The 15,765-nt window shown below is 42.9% G+C and overlaps 1 protein-coding gene and 1 long non-coding RNA gene across 10 annotated transcripts in view; one reads left to right on the top strand and one right to left on the bottom strand.

Moving 5' to 3' along the window:
• Nucleotides 1-15,765, bottom strand: part of RNF38 (ring finger protein 38) — a 154,533-nt gene that overhangs the window by 16,963 nt on the left and 121,805 nt on the right. For both annotated transcript variants that reach the window (XM_075931273.2, XM_075931272.2), the window contains exons 6-9: nt 9,544-9,714; nt 4,910-5,071; nt 2,448-2,554; nt 411-495 (exon numbers count right to left, since the gene is read on the bottom strand). In XM_075931273.2, coding sequence (XP_075787388.2) covers nt 411-495; nt 2,448-2,554; nt 4,910-5,071; nt 9,544-9,714 — 525 coding nt within the window. The remainder of the gene's footprint in view (nt 1-410; nt 496-2,447; nt 2,555-4,909; nt 5,072-9,543; nt 9,715-15,765) is intronic.
• Nucleotides 1-15,765, top strand: part of LOC102453365 (uncharacterized) — an 85,353-nt gene that overhangs the window by 40,264 nt on the left and 29,324 nt on the right. For all 8 annotated transcript variants that reach the window (XR_012904566.2, XR_016349815.1, XR_016349820.1 and 5 more), the window contains exons 5-6: nt 314-505; nt 12,066-12,148. This is a non-coding gene — a long non-coding RNA (uncharacterized LOC102453365). The remainder of the gene's footprint in view (nt 1-313; nt 506-12,065; nt 12,149-15,765) is intronic.

The raw sequence follows: 15,765 nt of genomic DNA, 5'->3' as shown, positions 1-15,765 counted from the left end.
ATAGTACCCTTAAAATTAAGGCAACAAAGTGCTTGAGGGAATTCTATAAGCAGTGTTTCACATGTGGCTGAATTCATCTTATAATAGAGCATTCGTGTGTAAAGCTAACCAATAAGCAAGTCACATGAAATGCTATTACATGGCATTTGCACAATATTTACTTCTATTAAAATTAGGGTGATTAGTAATCTGGAAGGGTTCTGAAAAGAAATATTCACAAAAGAAAAGTCAACGTCTTAGTTTTTTAGCATCCAACAGGCAGAATATTGTTTATAGATTGCTATCTAAATAAATGTAATTTCTGTGAAAATAGAAAGACACAAGGATTGAGGAAAAGATGGCAGTCAACAGAAATTCATCATGGAAGTTAACTACTGTTCCCCAAACAGATGTGTACTTCATAAACCAACCTCGTAGTTTTCCACCTCTCCATCTTCCACATCCAACTCGAAGCTGAAAGCTGGTCCAACTGCAGGTGGCACTGGAAGCATTGATCTGCAGGAAGGTCAGTCAGGGGTAGGGTTCACTATTTATAAACAACTGGCCAAAGCAATTCACTTATGTTCTCCACCTGCAATCTTGTTCACTTATTAAAATTAATGCGCTTTAGAAATTGATATTATGTTACAATTGAAGATTACAATTCCAAATTCAACAGTTAAGGTACTCACAACAAAGTTAACTCCCAGACATGATATACAAAAATCTTTCAACTGCTATATAAGGTTGTGTCTGAGATACCTAGGAGTCAATATTCCCACAGAAACCTTACCTCCTAATTAGCATCACTGCATTGATAACTAAAATTCAGAACACAACTTCTGGCTTCAATCTGCTTGGCTTTTAAAATAGAACCAAAAAATGCCCAAAGACAAGTAACCCTAAACTTTACGTGGCTCCACTATACAAAAAGCCTCAGCTCTCTAATGCACAAATACTTGTAATTAAGTGTGCAAGTTGGACCAACTGCACATTTTGAGGGTAGATCCCATGGTACATTAGTATACATGTGTACAGTCCTGCAGTGGTATCCACATGCAAAAAGATGATCTGCGAATAGCCGTATCTGTGGCTATCCACAGATACAAAGTGGATAACTGCAGATTTGCAGGGGTCTACGTATACATTATAGGAACTTAGCCCAGGGAGAAATTAGTGGTTTCTGCAACCGGGAAATGAGATCAAGCTTGGGGTGCCCATTTTTCTGTTAATTTTTTTAATTAAAATAAGCACTTTATGTTCCACAAGTTAAGAAAATTCATCTCTATAGTTTAAAATGTACAGTAGCAAGTTTGGTCTCATTAGGCTCGCAGTCTCTCGACTTTGCTAAGTACCAGTGTTGGGGAAGCTGGGAGAGCATCTCGGGAAGTTCTCACAAGAATGTGAGATCTAAAGCTTTGCAAATTCATTGGGTCATTTATTCAAATGTAAATTGGCAGAGTCTGGAACCGCACTGTGCACAAATGCACATAATGACCACCACAACTGGAGACTTGGGAGTCCAACAAAAGACTTGAGACTCAATGAGCTCTTTTTCAGTGCAGTCTTTCAGATAAGGAGGGACACGAATATTCATCTTCTCTTTGCAAGCATTTTCAGTTCAGCTCAAAAATAGATGCAGCATCCACAGAACAAAGCAAATGGAATTTGACTTTTCATCTACCCAATTCAGCAAAAGGACTCCTTCCCAGTCTCATAGGACCATCATAATCCCCAAATTATGCTGCTTCTTCATTCAAAAGGGGGCTGATTGGGTGAAAGACAAATTCAAGGTCTGCAGTAAGTTAGCAGTTCAGGCAACAAGAAAATTAGCAACATATACCGTTCCATTATTTTTCAATAAAACTTTTAAATAGAGTGAAGCAACTTACCCCTGCATTGCTGGGCTTGAATTGAGTATAACACACTAAGTTTTTATCCCATTGTAAGGACATGCAATAATGTAACTTGTACTTTCATAACCAAAGTAGTACAAAATCCTGCATGCAAGTAAGTATGTTTTAAATACTGTTACAGGGGCCCAACTCTCAATAGCCTTGCACAGGAGTCACTGGGTTATGTCATTGCCAACTTCACATTTATTTTGTTTGCTTGTTGAAGTCCTAAACACTGTTCACAAGAAGATGCAAACACTTCAAAAATTGTAACAGCAAGTATCTGACTTCTGTTCAGCCTTGAAACTGGCTTAACTGTTTTTGCTTGTGGGCAGAGCCCAAATGTGGACAATTTGGAGATGAAAGTTACAAGCAACTGATCAAAGCCCATTACTATAGAAATGCTGAAGCAAATTAATGACAGGTGTTGCTATGTGCAGTGTCTGACACATAACAGGCTTTATATGGTGTTGCACTGAGGACAGGACAAGGCCTATGTTGAAGGGATCATTTTAAAATAAAAATACATTAAAAGCATTATTTAACAAGCTACAAACCCTGCACAGAACTTACAGCACATATGGTAACAGGCTGGGATGATAAGGGGGTGGTGGAATTGGCTGCTGGGATCGGTATCTACTGCGCCCTGTGAGTCTTCGAGGCATAAAGGGTGGATAAGGCTGGGAGGGAGAAGAAAAGCATCAGTATTTTCTTGTACAGTTTATTAATAAATTTAACTGAAATTCAGACTATTAGAATATCAGACTATGATTGTTAAGTACATTACCAAACTACATTTAAAAGTTTATTCAAGCAGTTCTGTTAAACAAGAGTTGCTAATTATGCAGTTTCTACCATTCTGTGTGAAATGCCTGATATATACAACACACAAAGAAAACCAAATCCATCTAAGGCCTGGTCTAAAACCAGGGTTAGTGCTAGTGTAACTATTTTGGTTAAGAGTTATGATCTTATGACCTATTGATATGGTGACCTTGGCACAAGCCTTAGTGTAGACACAGTTATATCAATATGATAGGGCCATACCACATTCATAACTACAAAAAACATCACAGACAGTGAAATCTGGTCAATTCCATCTTGTCTGTATTTTACCCTCTACTAACAGACTTCATGGGGGAGACCAGTGTTTCCCATACTGAACATCCTCACTCAAAAAGGAGTTGCAGGAGTCACAACATTATTTTAGGTGGGATCACAGTATGGCCACCCTTACTTCAGAGTTAGAAGGCTGGAAAGCAGTGGTTGTTGGCCAGGCGCCCAGCTATGAAGGCAGTGCCCCATCAGCAGTAGCACGGAAGTCAGGGTGGCAATACCATACCATGACATCCTTCCCTTCTGTGTTGCTACTTGCAGCATCTGTCTTCAGAGCTGGGCTCCTGGCCAGCAACTGCTGCTTTCTAGCTGCCCAGCTTTGAAGGCAGCAACACCACCTACAGAAGCGCAGAAATAAGGGTAGCGGTATTGAAATCTGCTCCCCCACAATAATCATATAAAACCCTTCCCCACTTCTTTTTGGGACAGCACCCCTACAATTATACCCCATTAAATTTCAGATTTAAATAACTGAAATAATGCATTCTGCAATTTAAAAATTCTATAACTGTGAATTTGACCAAAGGGGACCATGAAATTGATAGGGCCCTACGTATAAAGGCTCCTTATAGTTGGGGCCCTACCAAACTCAGTTAATTTTGGTCATTTTCAAAGTCATATAATTTTAAAAAATTGTAAATTTCAGGGTTTCACATGTTTACATTTGAAATTTTGTAGTGTCAATCATGAATGGCCCCTACTCAAATGGCAGTTGTTAGGGAATGGGGTGTATGTCTTTTGCTATTGTTGTATGTGGGGGTGGGGTGTTTGTAGTATTCCCACTTTTACTTCTGTGCTGCTGTTGGCAGGGGTACTACCTTCAAAGCAGGGCAGCCTGCTGGATCCCAAGCTCTAAAGCCAGTGCCACTTTGCTGTGGGAACATGCCTATATCCAACTGGATTGATGAAGGTACGCTTTCACTGCAGCTGGGAGTGCATTTCCCAGCTCAGGCAGCTGGACACAAGCTAGATGTACTTGAGCTAACATGCTGCAACAGCAGTGTAACGAGGGAGCATAGGCAACAGCTTGGCTTAGCCCATCTGAGTACAGATCTACCTGGTGCACTCAGGCAACAAGCTCAAGCAAATTGCTCGAGCTACCCCAGTTAGACGCATGCTTAAAATAAGTATATCTACCTGAGCAGGGAAGCACACTTCCAACTGCAGCGCAGACATACTCTAAGGCTGTATCTACACTCCTGGCTTCTTGCGCAAGTAATATGCAAATGAGGCTAAGTGTGGAATATCGCTGAGCCTCATTTGCATACCTAATGAGCCACCTTTTTTTCAGAAGAGGCTCTTGCACAAGAAGGAGCATCTACACTGCCCCTTCTTGCGCAAGAAAAACCCTCTTGCGCAACGCTGTCACACCTATTACTTTTCAGGAAGAATGGCGTTGCGCAAGAGGGTTTTTCTTGCACAAGAAGGGGCAGTGTAGACGCTCCTTGCGCAAGAGCCTCTTCTGAAAAAAATGGTGGCTCATTAGGTGTGCAAATGAGGCTCAGCGATAAGCCATGCTTAGCCTCATTTGCATATTACTTGCGCAAGAAGCCGTGAGTGTAGACATAGCCTAAGTGTGATAAAAATCTCAGTACAAAACAAGTGCAGCATTGCAAAATGTAGAATTTCCATGCTAGAAGTAGCAGACTCTGCTAGAACAGAAAATCACTGCAAGCAACTAGCATGTACAGATAATGTTTATCAGAAGTCATTAAATGTTACTAATAAACCACCTTCAACTTGTTTAGCCATGGAAGTTAAACAAATTTCATTACAGTATGACAGCCTCTAACAAAATTCTTCCTAGTAATTTTTTTTTTTTTTAAAAATACAATGGTTTTGATGTCCACTGTAACCCATGCATGGTACTGATGAGCTGAGAAGCAAAGGAAGAGGGAAGTGCTGAAAGCAATACTTACTACTCCAAAGGACACCTCCTGGTGTAAGGGGTCGTGCGTTAAGAACTGGAGAGGGGCTGAGGGAGTCAATGTTGGTGGATGGGCCGAGGGAGGGTAGGTAAAACCTCCTACAGGAAGATGTTCTCCAAGCAGTTCTACTTCGTTCTCTATCCTCTGAAGTGGCTAAGAATAAATGGTATTTGCTGTATTTAGGACAGTTAATTCTTCCGCACAGATGAGATAAACTTACAACTTTGTGCTCCCCACATTGTCTTTATCCTTTTATAGAATAAATATAACAGATTGGATTCATGGTTTCTGCCACCAACACCAATGGAAAATCCATCATTTCTCTGTCCCACCCAGTTAAATAAGGATCTAGTACAGAGTTCCCAAACTTTTCTTACGATGTACACCCTATCAGATCTACCAAACGACCATGTACCCCTACGCTTCTCACTCATACTTTGGGTGTTCATGTTAACCTTACTTGTCTTGTCTTTAGCCATCTGCACAGATACCGTGTAACACATACAACTGAAAAAACCTTCTAAGTTCTGAGATCAGTTAGATCAGTACCATTGCTGGGTAACTGTATGGCGATTGGAGGTGAAGACTCTGTAGGTCAGCGTCTTTGTATCTGTGTTCTCACAGACACATCCTGAAGTAAATTAACTACCATATTTTATATAATAAATTCCCAAGGGGTTTTACAGCTTTGTCTGACTAGCCCAATCCAAAAATGCAAATACAAAAATTAAAAAGTGCAACTTACCATTACACAATTTCTCCCGTGTACCTCCTCCCCCAAGATGTCCTACGTAACCCCAGCGGTATGCATACCCTGATCTAGTATATAACATTTCCCAGGCAGTCACACTCAGGCCAGGCCATTTGCAAACTTGCAATTACTGTAATTCACTAAGAATATGAGCAGCAGCCTACTCTCCTTGTGCACTCGAGTGAAATGACCTATTAGGAGAGACTGAGGGATTTGGGTTTGTTAAGTCTTCAGAAGAGTGAGGGGAGATTTAATAGCAGCCTTCAACTTCCTAAAGGGAGGTTCCAAAGAGGATGGAGAGAGGCTGTTCTCAGTAGTGATGGATGGCAAAAGAAGGAGCAATGGTCTCAAGTTACAGTGGGAGAGGTCTAGGTTGGATATTAGGAAAAACTATTTCCCTATGAGGGTGGGAAGCACTGGGATGCGTTCCCTAGGGAAGGTGGTGGAATCTTCATCCCTAGCGGTTTTATATCTCAGCTTGGCAAAGCCCTGGCTGGGTTGATTTAGTTGGGATTGGTCCTGCCTTGGGCAGGGGGCTGGACTTGATGACGACCTGAGGTCTCTTCCAGCCCTAGGATTCTATGAAACATCAAATGAAAGATTTTTAGCAAGAGGCTGAGTTCTTCTCTCCTTCTGGCTATAGTCAACATGGCTCAATCAGCACACTGCTGTGGCCTATGTGACAGCCTCCAGGTCATACAAGCAGTATGTAGTGTGAATGCAGCCCACCTAACAGAGTACTACATATGCAACCCACAATGGTAAATAGCTTGAGAACCGCAGGTCTACAGTGGAAGTAACCACCTGAAGTCAGCAACCAGAGATAACCAAAATAGGGATGTAAGCAACTCTTGTACATTTCAAAGGGATAGGCGCAGCAGTTAGGACCCTGAACATGCAGGGACTGCTTTGGTCCCCACTTTCACAGGTTCCCTGCTGCGCCTCTTCCTTTGAAATGTGCAAGAGTCACCCGCGGCTCTTGTTCAAAGGCAAAGACGTAATGGCATAGCGAGCACCCCGCTTATCGAGTAATCAAGTAGCTGATGGAAATTCCATTGAGTAATTGATTAGCTGATTAATCAAAACTTAACATCCCTAAACAAAATTGACTAGCAAGTTTAAAATCACAAGGGTGTACAGAAAGACAAAGATCTCAGTCAGTGCAAGTTCCCGAATAAAATATTCCATAGCAGTAAGAGGGCTTAGACAGGATAGCTGGTCAGGATCCTAGCCTGGGACTCAGGAGACCCATATTCAATTCTCTGCTCTAATAAAGTCTATGTGATCTGGGAGCAAGTCACTTTGTCTTCATTTGCCTGGGCTCCCAGTCTATAAAATGGGAATAACTGCACTTCCCTACCACATAGGGATCTTGTGACAATAAATACTCTGAAGAGTGGGAAGCGCTATGGGAGCTAGGTAAGTATCTAAAACAAACAGATTTTAAATCAGTAGCTACATATGGTGAGCAGTATCTTAACTGCCAACTCCTTTAGTAGCAAGAAGTGTCTAATCCACAGATTATCTCAAAAAAGATTCTAGTTCTCTACTCTTTCCTTACAAGATTTGTTACTTACATATTTCCAGGTCCCACTGCTTCTGCTCTGTGCCTGAGCAAGTTAAAAATGTCTCTTTGGGAAAGCTAATGGTTTGCATGTGAAATAAGAACCGTTCTCCTCCTCCTGTGCCTCCTCCACCAAACCCCGTTCCCCTTGAACACTAAATCACAGGCTATGGACACACTGTACTGAGCTTCTGTGTCCTCCTGGTTGCTTTCATAGCAATGGCAGCCCTGCATCGCATTTACACAAGGCATGTAAAATACCCTCTTACCTAGTGACGAAGCCATCACTTCTAGCTGCTAAATAGGAGGCTTCTATTCCCCTCTCTTGAAGGGCTCAGGTTATTACGCCCAATGAATGTACACAAGCTCTGCCACATGGTCAGCAGGCCTCACAATGATGAGCTTTGTCTGTGACACCATTTCATTAGAAAGACACTTGTATCGGCCCTGCAATGATACTTCGCTACACTTAACCTCCGAAATCAGTCAATTATTTGCCTGTAGAAGGGAAATCTGCTCAGGTGGGTGTCTCTCTGGCAGAACAGCAAAGTAAAGGACTACAAGTGAAACAGCCAAGTAGGAGGCACCCTGCCCAGTCCCACAAACACTCTGGTAATCAATTCAACAGATTTTTAGTTCTGTTTTAAATTATTTCTGGGCAGAGAAGCAGCTTCACAAGTTCCAGCCCAAATGACAATGTTAGTAGAAATTCATGAATAGCATACAACAGCAGTTGTGGCTAGATATGCTAAGCTATAGAGTCCCGCAATTCTGTGGATATCCACTTGATATCCACATATCATTTTTGCAGATACAGATGTGGATACCCATTTTGTATCTGCACAGGGCTCCACTAATCTAAAGCACCGCTTGATTATATCTTACTTCATTGTTAAGAAACTTGGTCTAAAAAATTCTAAACCCCCTGCTGTCTCACCAACTGTCCCTTTACATCTGATTGCATGTAGATAGCTCCACCCATTTCACAAAACACACCTGAATAACTACTGGGTGGAAACAAAGGGAAGGGGAAATTCTGCCTCCTTTTCTGCTGAACAAAACTTTAAACAGTTGGCATTTCTATGGCATTCATCATTTTAACTCTGAGGGCCAGGCATAGTCTGTGTTGACACCCAACATAGAGTCATCTGCTGTTAGCATCAACACCACATCTGACTACTTTAGGTTCAACCATAAGGGCCGTGCACAGGACTGAGTACTTCATCTGAAACTGCTCTTTTGTATTTTCAAATATTGGCTCCTGTACCCTACTTTCCAGCCAGACTCCAACCCCTGTCCACCACGCTCCGGCACCCATTTTGTCATCATAGGTGGTTGACTGGTAGTCTGCAGAAAGGCCTACATTCAGCAGGGTGAGCCACATAGGCCAAAACAGTTGAGAACCATTTATCTAGGAGGATACAGATACCTGTCCACAGTTTCAAAGAGTTAATAAATGGGGATCGTGACATCTCACTTTTTGTTAGGAGAAATATGTAAAATCCATTTCTGTATGGACCCCCATCACAAAGCTGATACCCTCTCAACTAAGCTTTCCCTGAGTGGAAGAGCTTCATAATCTTCTCCAAAAAATTAATGTAGGCTCTACTGACAGAAGCAGAGGAGGAACAGAGCCTGTGGTCTGGAAAATGCCAATAAGGGTGCGTCTAGACTACATGCCTCTGTCGCCAGAGGCATGTAGATTAGGCTACCCGACATAGTAAAATGAAGCGGCGATTTAAATAATCGCCGCTTCATTTAAATTTACATGGCTGCCGCGCTGAGCCGACAAACAGCTGATCAGCTGTTTGTCGGCTCAGCGCGATAGTCTGGACGCGCGGGTGTCGACATCAAAGGTATTTGTCGACCACCCAGGTAAACCTCATCCCAGGTAAACCTCATCCTCATCAATACCTTTGATGTCGACACCCGCGCGTCCAGACTATCGCGCTGAGCCGACAAACAGCTGATCAGCTGTTTGTCGGCTCAGCGCAGCAGCCATGTAAATTTAAATGAAGCGGCGATTATTTAAATCGCCGCTTCATTTTACTATGTCGGGTAGCCTAATCTACATGCCTCTGGCGACAGAGGCATGTAGTCTAGACGTACCCTTAGACAAAGGTAAATGTAATTTTTTCCTCTCTCAGATTCTTACAGGCCTTGGACTTTTGCTTGGAAGTTCTATCATAGCAGCAAAAACCTGTAACAGCTAATGAGTGGCAGGTGAACCCACTTTTTTCTACCATAAAGGCAGATGACCGATTATAGCAAATATTCTAGGAAAGGTAAATAGTAAAAAATGATACATACCGACCGTGACTGTTGTGTTTGGAAGGGAACAAACTGGCCTGGTGGTGGCAGGTGTGGAGGATGGTGTGGCGAGAGGTGAGGAGGATGCAAAAGAAATGGATCGCTAGAAATAAGAGGTGGGAATGCTGCATATGGTACTGGTAAGTGTTGGACTGAGCATGCCTGAAGCATCTGTAAAAGAAAAAGAAGAGACCACCATTTACTATTTTACAATTCAGCATCTAACCTGAATATTCCTTTGATTTACATGAATTTTGTTGTTGCCTTGGAATGCAATTAATGATATTTTATTTAACCCACTCAAGAACTGAGATTTATTTCAGGGCTTTGATACCACAGGGCAAACCTGCAAGGTGCTGAGTACCCTTCACTTCCATTAAGGTAAGGGGAGTTGAAAATGCTTTACATCTCTCAGGATCAGGCAGGACTTCTGCCTGAAATACAAGAAGGGGCAGGTGTTACTTACCCCAGTAGCTTCTATTCTTCATACGCATTACCTCCTCAGAACCACATGACTAACTACATCGCTACCATTTTAAGCAGTAATTTGGACAGACAAAATGTGTGGTAATACCTTATTAGACCAACTTCTGTTGGTGGAAGAGAAACTTTTGAGCTTACGGAGAGCTTCTCATCAGCTTATCCCAAGAAAAGCTTGAAAGCCTGTCTATGTTACCAACAGAAGCTGGTCCCATAGAAGGTGTTACTCCACTTGAACATCCAGGGATCAACATAGTTACAATTAAATAGCAACTCATCTCTCAAGTCCTAGGTATAAATGTTCTAACCCCATGCCCTGCTCAGCTCTTCTCGACCTTCAGAACCCAAACTTGCCAAGTGCAGGAGAGGAGAGTGTCATTGTGGCACTGTGGCGGTAACACACCCTAGAGCTCTGTATCAGGGATGTTAAATATGGGTTAATTGAATAATCAATTAACTACATGAATTTTTATCCGTTAGTCGACTATTCTAAAGTCCCCAGGGACGAGGCTCGCAGCCAGTGTGCTCCATCCCCACTCCCGAGGAGACCCCTGCCATTCTGTGCTGCTGCCTTTCTATCAGAGGCAGCATCATGGGGTGCAAGGCAGGAGCTGGTCCACAAGGAAAATCAATTTAAAAACTAGCTCTTCTCTCAGACCAGCTGCCTGTTGCCCCGCATTGCTGCACATCGTGGGGTGGCAGCAGCCCCCTCCTCCTGGGGGAGGGGCGGGGCTGAGCTCCCAGACTTCACATGAGCCAGAACTGAGCTGGGCTGACTGCCCACCTGGCTCCTAATACACTTTAAATGCAGAGTCACAGTAGGGATAGGTCCTGGACCTAGTGTGAGCCAGAACTGAGTCAGGCTGCTGGCCAGCCTGCTAAAAAATTTACTGGCGGAGAGGGTGTGCGCGAAAGAAAATGCGTCATCTATAGCATTAACGTACACTTTTGCTTATCGGTTAATCGATTACACTATTACATGTAATGTTTGTTAACTGACATTTCAAAATTTGAAAAAAGTTTAACCAGCCCTATAGTTAATCTTAAAACAGGGAGGAGGGGTGAAGTACCCAGGTTCTCTTTTTTTACCCTGAATTTTGCAAGCAGGAGGTGGGCTAAGGAGCACTACTAACTGAACAACAATCCCAAGCATCTGCTCTTGACACAAGAGAGAAACTCCCCATTTGTGAAGGTGTGGACTGCATTTCAGAGAGGAATCCCACAAAAAGGTTCTGCTAAGGGCATATTGTGGATATTTACCACTGAAGCTACCATACTCCCTAGTGCACGAGCCCTGGGAAGTCTGGTACAAGATGAAGGTCTGCTTCTAACAAGAGCACATGCAGTCTTATGCATCCAAGATAATCCTTCTGTTGAGGTGGCCTGATTTGTAGCTTTCCAGAGGCCACAGATTGCTAGGCTTCCTACCAGGGTTAGTCCTGCCCAAGGAGGGACAGCAATTTTGATATCCACGAGAAGCAACTTGACTTCCCTCAGTATGGTTATGAGGCTTTGGAAAAAATACAGGCCTTGAGACAGACATGAAGATTGTATAGGTTAGGAGTTCTAATGACTAGAATCCAGCTCTAAGACTCCCAGCTGAGCCAGACGGCCCTAAGACAAGGGAAAAAGGGAGAGAGAGAGAGAAAGATTCTGTGGACTCAGAAAAACCCTTCATAATGTTAGTGGAAGCCAAATTCAAGTCACTGGGATAATCTGTTGAAAATGAGTTAAAGTGCAATGCTATGGTCAAAAGAGGTTTATGTGATATCCTGGATGTGCAAACCGTCTCAAGTAAGAGTAAGGAGGCTATATATTATCCCTGTACTTAGTACTGGTGCAACCGCAACAGAGATATGGTGTTCTGTTTCTAGATATATACCTTTGATTTGGCCATATGAAAAGTCATACTGTTTGCTCTCACACAGCTTACCAAGCAAACCAGATTGCTTCCTATCAGTGACCTGTCCTCTTCATTGTTTACCACTTACATTTCCTGTCACCCACGAACGTTCATCAATGGACTTGATGTTTTCTTCTAGGTCAATGACAAAAGTATTAAACAGCTTAAGGCAATGAACCGACCCCTGCAGAATCTCACTAGCAACACCACGCACACTCTATGGTGAGTCCCTGTTTGCAATGCATTCCAAGATTTTCAATTAATCAGCATTTAATCCAGTTAATGTGTAGTATGTTAATTGTACGTAATTCTTTTTTAATCAAAATGTCACCTGGTACCAAGTCAAATGCCTTGAAGCTGTCAAGCTTTTATTTTAGACTAAAAATTGTCCAGCTCTTGTCTCTGCCCAAAGCTGATTAAAAAAAAAAGTTATGCAAACATAGTTCAGCCATTTCTTAGATGAAGGCAATGAAAAGCCAACTTAACATTAATAAAAAAACTTTTTGTGAAGAATTAATATTTACAGGTGACTCTAGAACGCTAACATTTGAGACAGAAAATGAATGTTAACTGTCCAATGAAAAATCAAATTTGATTTGTCACAGATCTATGCACTGACCAAGTGAGATCTTGTGGAAATAGCACACTATCATGTGGTTAAAAACTATTGTAATGTAGCACAAGAGGCCAGGGCTGAAGTTGGGCAAGCAACTATTTCCTCACATTCATGTTTCACTGTGAATGTAACATTCTCTTAATAGTGATTTCACTGAACAATATACATAGTAAAACTGACATATCCCCTTGCATGAATAGCTTAAACTGTATTTCTATATGTGTCTTATGACTTTTATTAGCAAATTTCTTATGATTTGAAATTATAAAATAACAACAACTATATGTCACAGATAAGGCAGCAATCTGTTTAAATGAAGATGTTTCCAAACCTATGTAATTATCTTCTACCAGATGTGTACACTAGGACGAGAGCGCTTCTTCTCCAATCAGATTATACCACTTCAAGCATTACTCAAAGATTTTCTTCTCTGTGCTTCCCATGTCAGTTTGTTAAACACTCTTAAAATTAATCCCTCTGAAGCTTTAATTGTAGCGGTCGCTTCATTGGGAAGGCAGATAGGTGTGTGCACCATCATTCAGTTCTTGGGGTTGCTCTGGATTGATACTCTTCCTGATTTCATTTGTTGCTCCCTAGCAATTTTGGAGTTATGTGACACTGCCTCTTCTGCAGAATTTCAGTTTCATTGTCAGTCACTCACAACTGTATGCTATATGTGGCTTCACCGAAGGGTACTGAGCATTACAGATCCACAGCTTTTAAAACTATGACAATCTATACAGACAGGAGAGTTCTCCTCCGGGCTGCTCCAGCACTCTGACCAAGTAACAGATGACCTGAATTTTAACAGCTTCCATTCCCTGCACAGAATTGAGGTGCTGCAGCAAAGAAACACCTATGAAAACTCCACTGGTTCGGCATCCAATGCTCCGGCACTCCTGATGGTCCGGTACCATTGGGAACCCAGAAGTGCTCTGGGCAGCCAGACAATTGGAGCTGCTCTGCACCCAGCTTCCCCGATTCAGCCGCTGCTGAAACAGACCAGCAGCTAAATCGGGGATGCCAGGGGCAGAGCAGAGCAGCTGGGGTGCTGCCAGGTTGGTCCCGTAGAGCTGCCCCCTGGGGCTGCGGGACCAACCCAGCAGCATCCCTGCCACAGGCGTCCCCGATTCAGCCGCTGCTGAAACTGACCATCAGCGGCTGCATCGGGGATGCCTAGGGCAGAGCCAGGCTATCAGAAGGGGGAGCTATTAAGGGTCTGGGGTGACATCCACCCCCCCCCCCACCCAGACCCCTCATAGCCCCTCCTTCCGATAGTTCGGCATATCCGATAATTCCGGCATATCTGATAATCTGGCACCCCTGGGTCCTAAAGGTGCCGGATTATCAGAAGTTTACTATACTAGGCATCTTGCACTGCAGGATGCCAGAAAGCTGAAGAAGATAGTCAACTGGGAGCGAATGGGATTCAGACAAAGTGTATTATAACTGCTATTTATCCCTGGCCCCTCAATTTGAATGTATTAGGAGCTTCTGAAATAGATTGCGCTGGCAGTGTAAAGGGTCTTGAAATGGCTCTGAATGTCATTTCCAATGTAGAGTGTCTTTAGTGTGAGAACTGTTACAAATAATCACTGCTCAAACAGGCCCTGAAGTCATCCTTAGGATTTACAGGGCCCTACACAAGGCTATTAAACTGGTGCCCATATGTCCAACAGCAGCCCAGAGTGAAGGGGGAGGGGGAAGTTGATTATTTTTTTAGACTGTGATTTTATAATCTTCACCACACTAAACTAATGAAATATTTTTGAAGCAAATTAAGATGCTGCAGACTAACAATGTAAATTCAGAAACTGACAGCATGTACCTGAGGTTGACAAATGCCTGTTAAATGGCTTCATTACCACTTGAATTAGGGATGTAAAATCCCGGTTAATTTGTTAACCGGTTAAACTTAAGGAGCCAGCAGTCCCAAGTCCCAACCCCGCTGTGGGGCTGGAGCAGCTCTCTGTCCATGTCATGTTTCTCCTGGGTACCAGTAACAAGATCCTCTCAGGAGAAAACAGAGCCACAGAACAGGGATCAGAAAAGGCAGATGGGTGAACTTTAAGACTCAGTGCTGTCCCCAAATTTTCAGTTGCATATTCTGCATATGAGTAAGAACATCTCTGCCTAACATACACAGGAGCTGGAGAGGAAAAGAAAAAATTTTTAAAAAATTATGCTGCTCTGAATTGGGGCTCTGAGTGTTTGTATGTTAAAAATGTTGCAAAATGGACTGATGTGCTTCTACATAGAAACTTGATAATATTACACGTAAAAAGGCTTATTTATGCATTGTTCAAAGTCAGGAAGGCACTTTACTCAGGAATTAAGGTCCTTAACACAATGTTAGTTCACCCCCTACCCACAATGTGAAGTCACCCATTTTCATAACTCCTAGAATCATAAATCAAGGCAAAGTTAACTGTGTAGAATCAGTACAGAAGTGTGGGCTATAGAAGTGTTCAGTATTGGGGATGGTACACAAGAATTGGTACCAAGAGAAATACGGTCCTTGTAAGTCCTGATTGAACTAGGGATGTTAAATATCGGTTAACTGAATAGTCAAGTAACCTCATGAATTCTTATCGGTTAGTCAACTATTCTATAGTCTCTGGGGGCGGGGCTTGAAGCCAGTGTGCTCCGGCCTCACTCCCAAGACGACTCCTGCCATTCTGTGCTGCTGCCACTGTATCAGAGACAGCAGCACGGGGTGCCAGGGGGATCCGGTCTGTGAGGGGAGCCAGTTTAAAACCCAGCTCCCCTTGTGGATCTGTGTTGTCACCCTGGGTTGCTGCCTCTGATAAAGAGGCAGTGACACAGGGTGGCAGCAGCCCATGTCTAGGGGTGGTCTGAGCTCCTGGACCTGGTGAGAGCCAGAACTGAGCTGAACTGCTGGCAATTTGGGAGGGAAATGTGTGTAGTCTATAGCATTAACCTATAAGTGTTTGCTTATCAGTTAATCAATTAATCGCCTACACTTTTACATCCCTAAATTGAACACAAAGATGTTTTTCCAGTCTACATGTTCTAAATGATACTGGGGTGTAAACTAGGGATGTAAGCAACTAGTTGACTATCCAATAAGCATAAGCTTAGTCAAATAGTGACAACTAGTCACTCTCCTCCCTCTCCCTCCCCTCACCTCTATCAGAGACAGCAATGGGGGTGGGGGAGGGAAAAGGGGAGGAGAGCCACTGTCATACATTTAAAAGGCTGG

This window comes from Pelodiscus sinensis, chromosome 6 (genome assembly GCF_052426305.1).
Source record: "Pelodiscus sinensis isolate ZL-2025 chromosome 6, ASM5242630v1, whole genome shotgun sequence".
NCBI classification, from domain to species: Eukaryota; Metazoa; Chordata; order Testudines; family Trionychidae; genus Pelodiscus; species Pelodiscus sinensis.
Note: the sequence above shows the minus strand (reverse complement) of the source record. Positions and strands in the feature narration are given on the sequence as shown.